This window comes from Perca fluviatilis, chromosome 17, assembly GCF_010015445.1.
Source record: "Perca fluviatilis chromosome 17, GENO_Pfluv_1.0, whole genome shotgun sequence".
Classification (NCBI taxonomy): Eukaryota; Metazoa; Chordata; class Actinopteri; order Perciformes; family Percidae; genus Perca; species Perca fluviatilis.
The window spans coordinates 19,456,469-19,474,519 of record NC_053128.1 but is presented as its reverse complement, the minus strand read 5'-3'; the positions used below and the strand labels follow the sequence as shown (position 1 = coordinate 19,474,519).

At 40.7% G+C, this 18,051-nt stretch overlaps 1 protein-coding gene across 4 annotated transcripts in view; it reads right to left on the bottom strand.

Moving 5' to 3' along the window:
• abl1 (c-abl oncogene 1, non-receptor tyrosine kinase) overlaps positions 1 to 18,051 on the bottom strand; it is a 36,544-nt gene that overhangs the window by 11,587 nt on the left and 6,906 nt on the right. Inside the window, exon 1 of one of the 4 annotated variants that reach the window (XM_039778898.1) lies at positions 6,823 to 7,469. The exons of 2 other annotated variants lie outside the window; for them this stretch is intronic. In XM_039778898.1, the coding sequence (XP_039634832.1) occupies positions 6,823 to 6,907 (85 nt within the window). In that variant the 5' untranslated portion in view covers positions 6,908 to 7,469. Of the gene's footprint in view, positions 1 to 6,822; positions 7,470 to 18,051 lie in introns of those variants that run through there. One more of the 4 variants, XM_039778899.1, reaches the window with a different exon arrangement.

The following is an 18,051-nucleotide window of genomic DNA, read 5'->3' as shown; positions in this document are numbered from 1 at the left end:
AAAGATTGGACCTAGGAAGTAAACTATGCTCAGACTGACACATCTTTCAAAATAGAACAATGGTCTGAGGGAAAGTTTAGCTACAGGAGACATTCTTACCGTGAGGAACATACCACTGCAAGTCTATGGCTCAAAAGGAGGCAACTAGAACCTTATTTCATTATCAGGCCTATTGGCAGTTAAAAACAATGAATGGCTGTGATCATTTTAGGTGTTGTTTTGTAGCCGTTTGTGTTGCCCAAACTAGATTATGCATATAGCCTACAGAATAAAAAAATTCTAGAAAGTCTCTGACAACAGAGAAGACTCCAGTAAGAGAGGAGTTTACTCACATCTCCAACTGGACATCTATGGCCTGCCATCATAAACCTTATTCCGTGTTAAGAATGGACATTTGGAGACCCAGGGTCTACCCCAGTGTCAAAAGGTCCGCCCCAGTGATATGTCGAATCTCACAGCTCAGTGGATTAACAAAGATTTACAGTTGAAACCGCTTGGGATAGCTCAGTAGCCAACAGAGGTAGACCTTTGCCAACATGTCTGAAATGCTGGTCACAGTCTGGTAAAACATAAAACCAGCTGTCAATGACAGTTTTATATTAGTGCATCATATCATACCACAAGTACCACAGGCAGGAAAACTGTGGACAACTTTAAGCATTTCCCACTTGCATACACCCAAACAAGATGGAACAGTTATCCAGTTATATCATCTCTGTCAATTGAAAACCACATAGCTTATGGTTTTGATAGTTGTATTTCCTTCTACCCTTTAGGTACATAAAAGCCTTCGAAAAGCTACTGGATTCACCTGATTAGGTCTAAGACACATTGTCAAGGCTGTTTTTCTGAAAATGTAATATTTTGGAGATACAAACTTTCCATCATATAATGGAAAGCACTGGAGCAAAACCAAGTCCTCCAGTTACGTAATGTAGCATATTACGACTTGCTCACCACATTTTATTGCATAAGTGTTTGTTAGTTGAAAAAAAAAAAAAAAAAAATCCACAGGTCTAAAGTGTTTCTGCAAAAAGAATAAGGAGTGAGATCATCTGATGTATCGTTTACAGACATTATGCCTGTAGGAGTGCTAAGGTCTGTCTGGTCTAAAGGAGATCAATGGGTAAAAAATAGCCATCCAGAATCTGTGTACTGTACTACAGCTGGGTTTTATTTATCACAATATAAGGATTATAGAAGAGATTTGATCATTTAAAGCCACAGTGCAGTGCAAGATATAAATAAATAGTCCCACGTGTAGCCTAATAAAATGCAGTGGCAAACAGAAAAGGTTTAAACCAGGATGTAAAAGAACTGGGATTTGGAGCAGATCTTAAGTTTTCTGGGAGTTTGTTACAGATATGTGGTGCATAAAAATTGAACACTGCTTGTCCATCTGTAGACTCTGGGGACAGAAAGAAGACACGTCTCAGACGATGTGAGGGGTCTGGACAGTTCATTGCGGAGCAACAGATCAGAAATGTATTTTGACCCTCAACCATTCAGTGATTTATAAATCAACAGAAGTATTTTAAAATCAATTATTTTGACAAGCAGGAAGCCAGTGAAGAGCTTAGAATTAGACTCATGTGATCCACCCTCCTGGTCTTGATGCACCTGGATGATTAAGTCCAGAGTGTGCCCTTTAATCACCAAATATCAGTCCCTCCAGAAAAAACGCGATTATGCGATCGCATAATTCAATGCATAATCAGCCAAAGCCTGCATATTTATGCGGGGGCCAATTTTTTTTTCAAATACGCCGCACTTTTGCCGCATAAATTGCCGATTTCCGCACAAAATATGCAGGGCTTGCATGATTTCATAATCCCCGCATTTTTGTTGCAAAAACATATCTTAGCAGAAAGTTGAAAAATGTTGTGTTTACTTCACACAAAAGCAGCCATTTTCCCCTGTTGCCATGGGAACGTTATGAAGTGATGTAATTACGCGACATGAACATCATCGAAAAGCAGGGTGTTGGGGGAAATCACTTTTTTTTTTGTCTTTTTCATCAAACCGCAGCTTTTGCAAGTTCCCGCAATTTTTGCAATTTCCCGCAATTTTTGCAAGTTCCCGCGATTTTTGCAAGTTCCCGCAATTTCATCGCATAAATATTGCGCGTATTCCATCGTATTTTTGAAGAAAACGTGCCGCATAGTCAAGGATTTTTGCCCGCAACAATTTTTTTGGAAGGACTGAAATATAAATACACAGTCAAAGTCAATGCAGATGAGAGACTAACAAAGTCACCCCAAAAAAAATAAAATAAAAAAAAAGCACTGGATTTAGGTGGCCGCCTTTAGATGTTTAAGAATGGAGCTTGAAGTGAGGAATTTAACTAAAGAGCAACCCATCTGAAAAAAGCAAATTTCCAATTGCACTGGATAGAATTATCAAACAAATGGCAACTCCTTTCTTATGCACGCTAGCTTCGCTCATAAAACTGAAGTTGGGAGAGGTTGACTCATGAACTGCTGCAATGTTATGTTGGTTTAGTCAAGATTGTGTCAATTAAATGATTTTCCTGCCAAAGACCTGATAACCTGAAAATCCTTATAATAAATTCAGTGCATTAAAGCATTATTTGCCAATCAAAGTTTTTTTTTCTGTGACAAGGAATTAATATCAAATTTGATCTTGCTTCTGGGAGATGGTTTACAACCCCAGGTGTGTTTGTGCGATTGTGTCCAACCCAGCTGGAGGAGCTTTGTATAACCTGAAGAAAGTAAACCGAACATGTGTGGCCCACAGCCAGTAACCTGGCATTGTTGACTAGTTGCAGGCATCAGTGTGTAAGGAGGCCGATGAAAGACTTTCACACAGCCTCTTCTGCCAAGTTACACTCGCCAGCCTGAGCACACTGACACAATCAAAGCCAAATGTGGTGCTACTTTTAGGTCACAAACCTGCTATTTTGTGTCTGGTATTTCAGTCTTAAAAAAAGAGAAACCTGTCAGGGGTGCTTCCCTCAGCTGTAAAAGATGCATGTATCTATGTGCCTCAGGCAAAAATAAAAAGACAGTGGTCCCACATCACTTTGTTCAAAAAACACAATAATTAATAATTTATACTGTTTATTGATCCCCAGTGGGGAAATTACTATTTACACTCTGCTTTTTGAAATCACTACACACAGGCCTGAAATACACACAGACATGCTCAGGACCTATTCATGCACAAATGGAGAGATGTCAGAGTGAGTGGACCAGCGCCCTGAGCAGTTGGGGGGGTACGGTGCCTTGCTCAAGAGCACCTGGCAGTGCCCAGGAGGTGAAGTGGCATCTCTCCAGCTACCAATCCACACTCTGTACTTTGGTCCATACTGGGAGTTGAACGAGCGACCCTGCGGTTCCCAACCCAACTCCCTCCCCTTTTTTTTTTTTTTTTTTAAATACAAAGGGCTCTTCAAAAAAGCAGTGACTTTCCTACCGCATTATATGGCACTTTTCAAAAAGTAGTAGATTTAAGCCTTAGAATGTATATAGTCATAACATGATAGGTATTCCAGTAATGAAAATATGTCTGTTTTAGCTTCTTTTTTTTTTACCATGCAGTGATGAGTGATGTCAAGGACTAGCCAACTATTACTCCGTTCACTGGGATCTGAAAAAAGTTTGACAAGGTCTTGTGTATTTTGTCTTACAGTTGCAGTTCAGATCTTTTAACATAATATGATCCAAACATCTGAATAATCCCTTTAAGTCCTTTACAATGTAACAGTATTATTTGTATACATTAGATATGCTTTAAAGCATACAATCAAGTACAAACCAATCAACACTGCTCTGACACAGTTTTAAAGTATTAGTATTTGAATTGATACTGTGTTGGACGACATTGTACAGGTGGATATTATGTCCAAATTATACATTTTTTAATATATGGCAAAGAAAAATAGTAGCCAAAGATTTCCATTTCAGTTCATCTCACGACACGAGTGGCGTGGTCCATATGAATATTGTAGATAAAAAATACAGATAACATAACACTATGATTGAAGTGAAAAACCAAAAAAACGTGTTTTGTCAAATTTGGGCCTTAGCTGAGGAAAGAGATCAAGCAAGACAGAAAAAGAGCTCCACTAAAAAGATGCAGACCTGAGAGCCAGCAAGACATACCATATGTCCAGAGTTTGGCCTGGTCATAAAGTGTGTGGGCAGTGCATTTTAGCAGCACATGCCACAAATGTCCACAAATACCACAGCTGTTTGAGAGAGGGCGACAGCACACTGACACACGGACCATGAATACACATGCAAAAAAATAAAAAAAAATAAAAAGAGAATAAAATAGAAGACATGAAAAAGGAAACTACTGATGCGTGAGCGAGAAAGAAACAGAATAAAGGCTCATTATCAGACTGTAGTTCTCCAGAGTCACGTAGTGGGAGGAATTGCAGCTTGTCCCGGCTCCATTACTGATAAGACACTCTGAATGATTAAATGTGTGTTGAACTTGTAACAAATTCATAGCTATGACTGCACTGCTATGAGCAATAGGAATGCACCCAAACTCACGCACTGATGCAGGACTGAAATTTCTTTAAAAACCAAACTACTTTAAAAAGAAACATACAACATATGTCTGGCTCCATTTTGTCCTTGTGACCAAGAGAGCCCTGCTAGTTTCGATTCCAGTCACCTTAAATGCGCTGATTTACACCTTGAATTAAAGGCAAAATGCAACAAACTACCTGGCACAATAGAAACCAACAGCAGTCTGGGTCCAAAACCATGAATCTATATGTGGTCCACTTCCATGAAGTCAGCCCTAGCCCACATATGTCTGAGGGATGAGAGAGGAAAAATCTTTAGCTTACATATTTCTCTTGCATCATGAATGCAAGGTGGTGGAGAACAAGAGGAACGGATTCAGATCATACATTTGATATGGTTCAACCTAGGGATGCACCGACCTGACTTTTTCAGTCCTGATACCGATACCTGGCCAATACCGAGTACCAATCCGATTCCAGTGTTTAATTCATAAGCTGACTGGGATCATTCTTTTATGTAAGGCAAACATCATTAAAAAGGTACGCTAAATGCAACAGAAGTTTGGCACCATGAGTTTACGAGCACCTGAACGCATAAAGTCCCATCGGAGCCCATGCCCTTTACCATTCTAGGGCTGTACCGAATACCGTTAGCGGCGGGGGAAGCCAAGATTTCCGACTGCACTTGAAGGCAGGTTTGGAAAAAGGAGAAAATAAAAAGGCAACGAAGCGAGTGCATGTACGTTTTTTTTCTTCAGAAAAACGAATATTCGAATCCCTAAATTTAAAATCAAATACCTACTCATCGAACAAATATTCAGATCCAGCCCTATACTGTTCAAGGTTTTATTTTTAACATAACTCAAGGGGAAGGCAAAATGTTGCCACACCGGTGACTTCAGGGAATCAGTTCTGTTGTTTCTCCGTCATCTCAGACTCCTGTAGTGGGTGTGGTGTCTGAAAAAGTGCAGCTGCATGCTACCGGTAAGCTAATGTTACTCTGTGTCTTTAGCTGCATGCTACCTGCCGCCAGCAAGCTACGCTGTGTCGCCTTTGTGTTGTTGCCGTTTTTCTTCGGATGTGTGCAAGTAGGCGTGGGTAGAGATAATAAAACCATATATAAACATAGAATTAAATTGAAAAGATCAGCCCCATTGTCACCGATACCCCGATCCAGCTATATTGGATTGGTGCATCCCTAGTTCTACCCACTGTGGGAGATATTAGGTAATGAGAGGATGTTTAGACCAGAGCCCAATGGAGGAGAGAAGGTGATAATAACTTAACACTGAAGAGCCATCATTATCACCATTTAGAATAACCACAATGGGTCATAAAATATTCAAATTGCATTTTCCTGTTATGTTCATAGAATATCTGCATTCTAATGATGTCAAATTGCTTACTACTTGGAGAAAAATACAAATGAGGCCTCCAGGTCTAATGAAGTAGGCCAGAAAGTTTAATTTGGAGTGGAACATCTCAGCATGAGATCTGCAGTGGCTTCTACCATATGGTCTAAAAATTACAGACTCTTTATCACGGTCATCCACTTCAGTGGGGAGCGTACCAGGACTATTAACTCTATTAAATCATTTGGATGCACAATCTTTGGCACACATAAAAGACTTCACTGACTATTCCATTGCCATTCAATTACTATGTTGATTGTGTACAGACTCGATGTGGCCTGGGGTTCTTCAAACCCCCCTTGTGTCCCCTTCATATATCACAAGCAAGTCAATGCCCACTTTAACTGTGACCAGAACTGTGTAATTAGAAGTAATGGATAAGAAGTAATTGCTAGTCCGCATACTACAAAGAGTATGGGAAATGTGTGGATCTACATTATCTTCTAAATTCATTACAGAAGCCGTGAAAAAGAAGTACTGGAACATAGCAGAGAACTGAAAAGTAGAGCGCAGACTAAGATTAGATCCCCTCTCCTCATAAACAAGAGTTAAGTGGGACACGACCAGGAGTCGGATTTCCTTGTATTCTCTTCTCCGTCTCTTTTTCCACTTCTTTCCTCTTCAGCTAGCCAGTGTGTCTGGCCTCCCTCACCCTCCCCTGTGCTTACTCTCTGCTTTCCCCTCCCCATTCTTCTATTTCCACAGTGCAGAGATCATAGTTGAGCCTTTACACGGTGATACTTCATCTTTTATCCTTCTCCCCGAGTTTCTTAAGCCCCTGCTTTTTTTTTTTTTTTTAAATTACATACCTTCTTTCATTTTTTTTTGTTAACATTTCTCCAATGTAAACTTTAAAATCACTGCCCACGCTAAAAGACGATACTACAGCCAATCACAAAGTATTCTTACCTTCCAAGTAACAGCTGGAGGAGGACGAGAGGCCTTTCTTAGATTTACACCCCACCAATTTCAGGCATATCTCCAACATTTTCATTTGCTTTCTTTCCCTTCCCGCTTGAAAATGTTGTTGCTTGATCAAATCAGACTTCCCTCGACCGTTTCCCCTCTACATGTGTCCAGCAGGAGAAAAGTTCAAACCAAGAAAAAAAAAACTGACAAAAGGAGAAACAGCACCAAGCCAAAATAGGTGTTGAAATATACTTGTTTTCTTTTCCTCTGTCCTTTCAGCTGTTGTTAATCCTCTTTTTCCTCTTCACTCCTTTCAGAAACAGAAAAAGCAGAGTACGCTGTCCAGCAAAGTCTATCAACTTTCTCTTCGGAGCGTCTCCATGTTTTTTTCCCTCTTTTGCTTTTGGGCTTTCGGTTAGCTCCACTTCTGTAAGATACAACAAGAACTATCCAAAAGCGCAAGTTTGGTCCAAAAGCTTGCTAGACCTGTAGATGTGTCAATTGAGTGGGCAGTAGGGCAGTCTGAAGGGTGCCATTCCTCTCTCCTGTCCCCTGTGTGAGTGTGTTTCGGAGGCACAGGGACTACTCGTGCTACAGCTGCCAACAAAGGGCCTCTTTCAGGCTCTGCCTGCTGCACTCAATGACATCAGCTGAGCCCTCCCACCTCCAGCAACAAACACACAATGAGAGGGAGAGACCGCTACCACACACACACACACAAGCACTTCCGAAGAAGAATACAAACAGCACACCATCACCTGAAATTCATGCCAACACAAGAGACAAAAGCTGCAGAGGTCTCATTTCAAACTTTGACCTTAAATAGGCTAGTTCTTCTTCCCTTCTGTTGAAGTCATGAGATGATTAGAAGAAGCTCCTCCTCCAACTTTTTAACCCCCCTTCCCCCCTCTCACTGTCTCTGCTCTAGCTTTCTTTTTGACCATGCTTTTCCCCCCTCTCTCAACCTGAAATGTTTACAGGTTGAGGCGTCCGGTCTGGTAACAGGACCAGGTTGTAAAAGACAAAGCTAAAGCTCTCAGTCAAGAACAGCTAACAGGCAGAAAGGAATAAGATTCAGCAGTCTACTCTGGACTTCACACACCACTCAAACAAGGCTCATTTGCCATAGGCCATTTCAAATTTGAATGAAGTAAGCAACATATTTGAATTCATTAAAATGAGAACATTTATCTTTTGATCTTTAGAGAAACAGCAGTGGTTTGGCTATATCTAAAAAGGAACAAATAATCTTTGACAGAAGCCAAACTGTCTTACAACACAACTTTTATCTCTTTTCTCAGCTGTCTCAAAGTGTAGGGATACAAAACTCACTCAGAGGCACGCTTCTGAACTAAATTCAATGGAACTAAATCTATTGGAAAGGTTGAAGAAGAAAAAAAAGTCACTACAGCTGTGCTTAGAAATGCATCTGGGAATTTCGATGGCATCTGTCAAATAAGTAATGTTTTCAGTTCTGTGGCTTCTGTGCCTTTATACCAATTGTTGTCCCATCTAACTCAACAATGCTAAATACAGGCACACCTATTTTTTTCTAATACTTGCACTTCCATTGAGGTCATTTTCTCTTTAGCTCCAGCTAACCACAGCGTACATCCCTGCTCAAATTAGATTCAAATTCTACTTCAAGGTTTCTTTTCCCATTCTTTATTAAAGGATAACACACGTGAGAATTATGTATTTCTCTGACAAACTTATAGTAGGCCATCTACAGGGGGTGAAGACCATCATTAACACCATGATAAAACCTAATGCAATTCATAACAATAGCCATGCAACAAATACCACATTTGTTATTGTCAGAGAGATGATCGAACTCTTTAATCATTTCTGGAGGTGTACTCTCTATTTTTATTGCAGGATACTGTTATGAGTTTGTTATTTTGTCCACTCGCTTGTGCTATATGGGCTAAAAGGATTGCCGGACGTGATTATGCTGAAGACTGAAACCACAGAAAACACAAGAGCAGTTGAAATCTAACCGACTATGTCTGGTAAATATTTTTTATTTAAAAGGAAAAACATCACTTCAGAGATAAGAAGCCCAGTCATGTGAGTGATTACATATTGGTGGGAAGTCGGCTAGATAACACAATAGCACACAGCATGATTGCCAAACCAGTTAACTGGTTGACCTGGTCAACCCGGAATTTCCAATGACGGAGCAAAAGAGCTGACTAAAAATGTGCCTCATACATACGCCTGTCATTGACTGACAGAAACGGCTGACTGGTCCACTTGACAAGTAATACAAAGATAGAAGAGAACAATATACAGATGTTTCTAAAGACAAAAACTGAATTACGTGCAACATATGAGAACTATGAGGAGAATGGAGTAGAAAGAGAACAAAATAAAAACAATTCAAAGATAAGGTCATGTCTGTCTGAGCAATGGGATAGTCCCACAAGATGTAGGCTGTTGTAGTTTATGAGCAAGTTTGCTAATGGCTGGGCATGCACATTTTATCAATATTAATATAATGGGTATTTTTATGCTTGCTTCATAGGAGACTTCGTAAAAGTCCTTCAAATGTGGAAAGGCATAGTTCAGAAAAGGTACTCTGAAGTTGTTAAACTATTTCCAGATCAACAGTTGGCGGTCAAGATTGATGGAATGGAAATTAATCCAAACAACTCAAAATCCCAGGTGAAATTACAGACTTGACATGGCCTGGCCTAACACATCTACTAGTCTGATACCTCAAGGTATTGTTTGCTTGTCTGTTTGATGTGGGCAGTGATGCATCTATGGGTATTCTTAAACATCTCAGCTCAGTCTTAGTCGCTTTGCAAGTAATGACCTCGATACCCTGAACATTCAGTCACATCGCACCAGGCCCTACATCATCGCTGCAGTGCTGGTATGGCAAACATTTGTGTTCCTCTCATGCGTTGCCCCAAACAGCAATTAAAAAGAAATGCCGGCTTCCTCAAACTCTGAGAAAGGCCCATTAACTTACCGCAGGCACAAAGTGTTGGGGAGATGAGAGGATGAAGGGAAGAGGAGAGGGGCTATAAAAAAAAAAAAAAAAAAAATGGTGGAGGAGAGGAAAAAAGGTTGCAGATGGAGAAACATGAAGCACATTGTTTGGAAGTGAGCTCATAGGAGAATCGCTCGCTCGCGTTTTATAATCCGGGCTTGTATGTTAACAGTTAGCTGACGTACATCCACCCACGGGAAAGATTTTCTCCCTTTACTTCTCATGTAACCCCCGCTTTCCTGATTCCGTTCTTTAAATCTTCAAGCAAAGAAGAGGTTATATCCCCAAACTCGTGTTATGCAACAGTGTTATGATTCAAACTATACTGGTGTTAAAATATTTAGATAACGTTGACATGTCACAAAATCATAATAGCGGGCATTACTTTTACACTTCATAATTTTTTAAAACCATAATTCATTGAGCAAGAATGCAGCTAAATAATTCATACCATTACATGATTAACTGCTACTGACATCTGCTATGAACATTTTTGACATGTGGCAAGAAGGCAAAAGTAAGCCATTAGCTTGTATGATGAATTAGCCTAATACTTGGTTAAAAAGATATTGTCTTTAAATGTTACAATACTACAATGATATCTGAGAACTGCTTGATTTCTGTCCTACCCACTCCATACATGAGGGCACACAAACATAATCACTCCGTCTAATAATGTTTGAAATGTATTTGGCATAAATCCTGCCCATCCAAGTCATGGAAGTCATTACACTTTTAAACTGAGCAAGCTTTCTAATTACAGAGGAGGAGAAGGGCGGGAAATAGACAAAGCTGTGTATGTTCCTGATAGTAATTCTGCACTGCACATGGTTCATCCTTTCATTGCATTGCCTAACCAAACAGTCACAGCAACAAGTAACAGCCAAGTTTACTTAAATATCAGACACTCAAGAACCAGGTGTGTGTGTGTGTGTGTGTGTGTGTGTGTGTGTGTGTGTGTGTGTGTGTGTGTGTGTGTGTGTGTGTGTGTGTGTGTGTGTGTGTGTGTGTGTGTGTGTGTGTGTGTGTGTGTGTGTGTGTGTGTGTGTGTGTGTGTGTGTGTGTGTGTGTGTGTCGCATGCACGTACATGTGGCTGTTTACTCAGGGCCCTCTGGAGAATGCAGCCAGAGTGTCTGAGGCGTGCAGACCAGCACATGAGGTTAAAGGGTTTAGAGTTCTGCATAATTCTCCACTTAGTATTGTCCACAGGGAGAGTGGACACTTTAGATCAAAACAGTGGCTACTCTGGTTCAAGGTTAAGGGCTCTAGCATCCACCTGAGGTGGTAATAACTCCAATCAATGTGGACAACAGTGAAACTGAACATACAGAAGGCAAACTTGCTAGCAAATTAAAAAGAATTCTAAAGCTTCTAATCTAAATCACCACATGCACATAGAGAACTAAAGGCAAACATTCTTTGTTGATTCTCTCTGAGCTTTGAGAAGTTGTTTTCCCCACTGTATTTTACATAGAAACAGTGAAGCTGACCTAGAAGTCATTAAACATATTTTATGATGAAATCGACTTTAAGTGCATGCTCTTGTGTAACTGCTCACACACAAACTCTCTCCAACCAAATCCCTCTCATTTGAGGTGACCCGTTAACAGTCCACTGTCAGCTCAGCTTTACATCAATCTTCAATACAGATGGGCTTTGCAGACCTGCTAGCACGCAGAACTGAGACATAGGGAGTTAAACCCAGCAGACCTATTGGAGGAGGACCAGAGGAACCATTTTTATTATGACCGACACAAAATACGGCAACACAAACCAGGTGACTAAGCAGAACCTTTGCTCATTTCGCCACACGATAGACTGCTGTAGGCCCAGACAAAACTATGCAGTCCCAAAAATATGCAAACCTGCAGAGAATAGAAATGTATGCATGCTAGTCCAGTGTTTAAATTCCATACTTTGAGCAAACAGAAAGCCAGGTCAAATGCACACAACTATTCATCACTTGCGTCCACGCTAATAATTTGTTAAAAAGGTCTGTGGAAATTAAGACGGAGAAGCAATGTACGTGTGTGTGTGTGTGTGTGTGTGTGTGTCTGTGTGTGTGTGTAGAAGAGAGGGTGCTAATCCAGTCATTTTCAGAACTCAGCTAAACTACTCAATTTGACCCAGAGTGCTGGAATGAAAGCACAACTTTTTATATTCCATTGTTTTATGAGTGTGCAGACAACGAGAGCCAAACTCTTTCAGGAGGGGAAGAAAAAGCAGAAACGAAAAGCGTGCGTGCACGTATGAGTGGGAGGTTTGCAATTTTACAGCAATAAAAAAGAGAAAGCTAGTAGTAAAGCCTCTATTACTTGGGGTCTAATTTATCAATTCAACAGCATAAAAAAGACAACACCTTAATAAGAGCAGACAGACAGAGTAAACCAGTCAGAGAGTCTGTTTTTTTTTCCATACTTTAACCTTTGTGATGTTATCTGGATGCCTGTGGAAAGACCCCATGTGTCTGTATGTCCACTGGGGTAAAAACAGAAACAGATACATAGAAGAGTGACTCTGGCAATGAGGCTCTCAGGCAGCAGCAGTGGAGCCGCTTCGGTTCGTCTTTGTGTCTTGCGTCTAAGTGAATCCAGATGCAGCAAGCATAGCAGAACTCCTCTTATAGCGCTATGAAGAGGAGCGTAACACAACACAAAGGGACAGGACAGCATACCAGTACTGTATGGACTGGACTGGTAGTAGGGTTGGGTACCGTTTGGATTTTTACGATTCCGAACCGGTACTTTTAAAACGATTCCTAAAGAGATTTTTGAAAAACTGAAAAATGACAAAAGAAAGGCTTTTTTTAAATTGAAAATGATTTAAATTGAATATATTAACGTTTTAAAGTACTTAAATATATAAGTAAACCTAAGTCACCTAACACATAACTACAATAATTTAACAAATAGCAGTTACACTATTAACAAGTAACAACAAAATAAATGTTAAGTTGGTATGCCAACCAGCTTCAAACTTTAGCAGTTCTTTTGCAGAAAAATGACTATATTTGCCTTCTCTGGCAAGACACTACACCTCTCCTGACTTATGACATGTCCTGCACAGGAGAAACCTCTCTCAGATAGTGTCCAAGAGGTCTGTACACACCCAGGTAGGAGTTTGAAAGGACAGACAATTTGGGGAGGCTGTCCTGCCTCCCGCACCACCAGGCTACACGGTCTTGTCCTGAACGATAGACTAGCAGAGCAAGTGTATATGTTTACTAGCGATCACGTGCAGTCAGTGAATGGTTAATATGCTTTTAGGTCCGTTTTGGTGAGCCTAGAGGGAAAATATGCCATTTTAAAAGTAGCCTACATCAACGATAGCTAGCTAACGGTAGACTACAGAGAAAGTGTGATATTTTACCGTATTTTCCGCACTATAAAGGCGCACCGGATTATAAGGCGCACCTTCAATGAATGGCCTATTTTAGAATTTTTTTCATATATAGGGCGCACCGGATTATAAGGCGCATAGAATAGAAGATTCTGCAGTCAAACGTTTGACTGGGGTTGCGTTATGCATCCACTAGATGGAGCTGTGCTAAAGGGAATGTCAACAAAACCGTCAGATAAAGTCAAACTTTATGAAGCGTTCTGACAACTCCGTTCACTCCCTCCTTATAACATTTAAATCTAAGTGGTCCGTATACGTAATATCGTCGCACTTGGTCCTGACATGTTGTCATCGGGCTTGTCCGCTACCAATCGAAAGCTTAGAAGCTAGGGAATACGATGACGCCCGCCATCGTATCTGCAAGCTGGGCAAGAAGCTAGCGACAATGACAAGTGCGTGGAAAAAGACGGGCGTTTTTTCCGTTGTGAATTGACCAGAAACTTCAACATTGGTGAGGCACAGATCGGTTTGGAATATAAAGCTTGGATATTACATTTCCTTGGACTTTTGTGGATTTATGAAAATCAGGTTTTGGCCAAAATACCACTTTGTTGCTGAAAGGACAACGAAATCAGGTATGGATGCACTCTCGACAGCTGCACAGATTATGGCTAAATTGTTTTATTGTAAATTGTTTACTTTGTAACAGTTGTGTAACTGCTATAAATCATCGTATGCTTTGTATGTGGGCTTAAGTTAATCATTAGAGGCTAAGCTTTCAATTGGTGTGGTGGGCGCCCTGTATATTTTGAATATTTAATGCTTTAAAGTTATAAAAACGCGAATGAGTGGAAGTTTTATCGAGGTTACAGCGACGCAGTGTCCCGTCAACGGGGCAGTGATCCGAGAGGTTGATCCATATATAAGGCGCTCCGGATTATAAGGCGCACTGTCATTTTTTGAGAAAATTAAAGGCTTTTAAGTGCGCCTTATAGTGCGGAAAATACGGTACATCCGTTTTGGAGCGTGTATAAAAAGCCGTCTATCAGCAGTGATTGTAGAGTGCATGTCCAAGAATAGCGCGGACACGCGCTTCACACCGCGAGCGGGCACATGCGCCACCCGGCAGAAAAGGGAGAAAGAAATAAAAAAAAAATAAAAAAAATAAAAGAGTCTGCCACTGTCCAGAGCGACAGAGGGAAAATGTTTCAGTTGGAACCGAAATGAGGAACCAAAATTTGCGTTCTAATCCCGCCCGAATAGCCTACTACCGTTTGCGTAGTAACCGGTTCCATAGTGGAACCGGGTTTCGGTACCCAACCCTAACTGGTAGACAGACAATGTAACTGGCCAGACGATGCCTGAGTGGATAGGATTTTGTTCATGCCTGCTCAATGGAAATCAAGCTTCAAAAATATTAAAATATAAAACTCTAGATACTGCGACACTCAAAATCAACCTCGTATAAAAGTATTTTTATCAAAAAAAAGCAAATGCTCGTGTCAAATCATGCCACCATGGACTTTTATCCTGTGATCTGCATAGGAAGGCTCTCTGACCAAGAGGGCCCATAAATGGCTGAAACCAAATAGAGCTGGCAAATGGAGCTGGCATCCTAGGTAGCAGGTTGTCTGCAGAGAAAACAACAGCTGTGTGTGGAACTGGGGCTGCCTGCTCAGGCATGGAGAGGTGAACATGGGTTGTTTTTGCTGTAGGTGTGTGTGCGTGCACCTGGCGAAGATCTGCCACTCTGCATTCCTAACCCAACTTGGAGGTTGTGTGTGTGTGTGTGTGTGTGTGTGTGTGTGTGTGTGTGTGTGTGTGTGTGTGTGTGTGTGTGTGTGTGTGTGTGTGTGTGCGCGCACACAAAGGAGGGATAACCAGCAAGGAGAAGAAAAGAAGGCCCTTGTCCTGGTGGCCTATTAAGATTGACAACAATGGATGCCCATATAATTAACATTAAAACAAGCCAACAGCCAAAGTGAATCCAAATAACAAAAACCAGGGTGAGAGTCAATGACTCAACAGGACTGTTTGTCCTAAACAGACATGCTTGCACTCTCAATAGTTCTGTGCAAACATCATTTCATTTGTTTGCATTTTGGGATTTTGTCCCCTTTTAAATTAACTTTATTACAAGTAGATGATAATTTCTAAATTTTAGCAGTTAAATGTCTTTTTCAGCAAAATAATTCATTTTAAATGTTTCTAAATTTTCTTGAAATGTAAAATTTAATCAAACCAGAAGACAGGTATGGTGCACCATTAAATTATGTGTACGCTTCATTTCTTTTTTGTAATAGTTTTTTATTGTTTTTCCATGTGAGAAACACACGTGTACGCTTCATTTCATGCACACCAACCACATTTGTTTTTGTAACACACACACACACACACACACACACACACACACACACACGCAAAATAGCAACTACCCAAAACATACATAAAAAGCAGCATGACCTTGTCTTACATGACAGAAATAGTGGCAGATAGAGGTTAACTATTAAAAAAATGCACCCACATAACCATATTGCAAAAGAAAATACACAACTCTCAATTTATAGACTCTGAATGCTGATATCCTGCTGCTAATGTTTGCTGCAGATTATCATTAATTGAGCTCGTTGCCCGTTTTTGTTATTACACCATGTTTATAAAACTAAAAAATGTTATATAAATTGTGAAATCCACATAAAATAAAACCTGAGAATGACAGCAAGACAAAGAAATAGAGAGACAATGGCAAAAATGAGAGAAAGACAAAAATAGGAAGGGAGAAAAAGAGAAGAAAGAAAGGACTAGGGAGTGAGGTAGGGAAGGAAGGGGATTGCACCAGTTATTTGAGGGAGGAATGCACAAGAGGTCACATTCTTCACTCCACTGCTGTGGCTTGCCCTGTGTTCAACTCTCTCTCTCTCTCCCTCCCTCTCTCTCTAAAACGGGTAAAAATACTCAACACAGCTCTGGTGCAACAGATCACATACAAACCAGTGATTCACTAGAAAACCGAGTGGACTGTCTCAAGAGGCAGATTATGAAGAGGCTGTAGGCCACGAATCTATTGATATGGTCATGCTGTTCAGATAAGTTATACAATAGTCCTTCTTCTTGAATGGCATTTTGACATGTCACAGTAGAAAGAGCACAGGTGTAAATAAAATCTGAATGCCATTCAGCTGCTTCAGTTTCAGGGTCCTGATATCGTGCATGCTGGCTCACCACCAGTGTCGTGGCTTACCGGGACACTTGGGATAAAACAGAGCCATCATTGTTAGTAACAACTGTACTTTACCTACTACGGCAAGTCAAAATGTCTGCTGTGGACAGCGCCTATTAACAGCAGGAACAAGATTTATTTATTATCAATGTAAAATACTGCCATTAAAAAAACCAACACCAGCATTTGTCTATTCCAGTCTTATCCTACAATGTTCTAACAAGCGAATATGTTAATAAATCTATCACAATTCAACACAAGACTACAATTTTCACAATTCCAAAAAAGTATTAACCTGATTCTGGTTTTCTGTGGGAAAAGAATGGTCATATGCATATTTGTGGAGATCTACCTTGACTTTGTCATTCAGACTTTTACCATTTCAGATCTGGACATGATCAAATACTGTATACTGTACTGCTTTTTCTGACTTTTTGCACCAGCACATGACTGTCATCAGTGTCCTGAATTCAGGTCATTGTAGACCTTGATTACAAGAGTTAAAACTTGTGAGGCATAGACTAACTTGACTACCATGATTTATCAAACACAGCTGTTTTGACTAGTCATCATCTTGGGTGGTAATAACATGGACTCCTTTCCAGGTGGTCAAAACTTGATGAGAGGGGAAAACACTTCCTAATCAGCAAGGTGTCATTCGGCAAGGGACAAATGTCTTAGACACACACACGCACCCTTACTGACACAATAAGACATTAACACTAAATGTTACAGGCAAACTTGTCAAAGTGCGATCACAAAACACCATCAAACCACTATCAAGGTTAAGTAGTAAACAGATTAGATAAAAGGAGAAGTCCTTTCACTTGAGAGTTGCATGTGTATGTTTGTACATGCCCATTAGTCTGGAGACATAGCCAGCCACAGCGAAGGACAAGTAACCAGGGGCCTAACAGCTGGCCTGAATGAGCATTACTGAGGCGCCTGCTGCGTGGGTATGCACACACCCCCCCTCCTCCCGTCTTCAGAACCCACAGGGATCATGGGAGGAGGTTTGGTGTAGACTGTATAGATTCCTCGAGTTCCAGCCAAGAAAGAGCCAGACAGACTAAAAGAGAAATGGATTTACTTACTGCATAACCGCTGAACACAGCAGCAGCTGCCACACACACACACACACACACACACACACACACACACACACACACACACACACACACACACACACACACACACACACACACACACACACACACACACACACACACACACACACACACACACACACACACACACACACACACACACACACACACACACACACACACTTTAAAAAGTACCAGTAGATTATATTAAAGCCTCTCCATGTGCATTTAAGATTATTAACACATCCTTTGTAGTGGATCAAGAAACATTATGAGCTGGATGTTAACATGACATCTAATATCTCTGTCATGATCACAAGGTTGGAACACACTACCTAATGTAGTCTTATTAACTAGTTGTAAGTGTTGTAATTAGATAGATGAAAATAGAGAGATGACAGAAAAATGAGAGGAGAGAGAGAGAGATGGGGAGTAACATGCAATAAGGATCCCTAGCCAGACATGAACCGGGAACTACCATGGACGGCGCCTTAACCCCTAGACCACCAAGACACCCCCATGTTACCATTTTTCCCTTTTATGTGCTCCACAGACTTGCAAG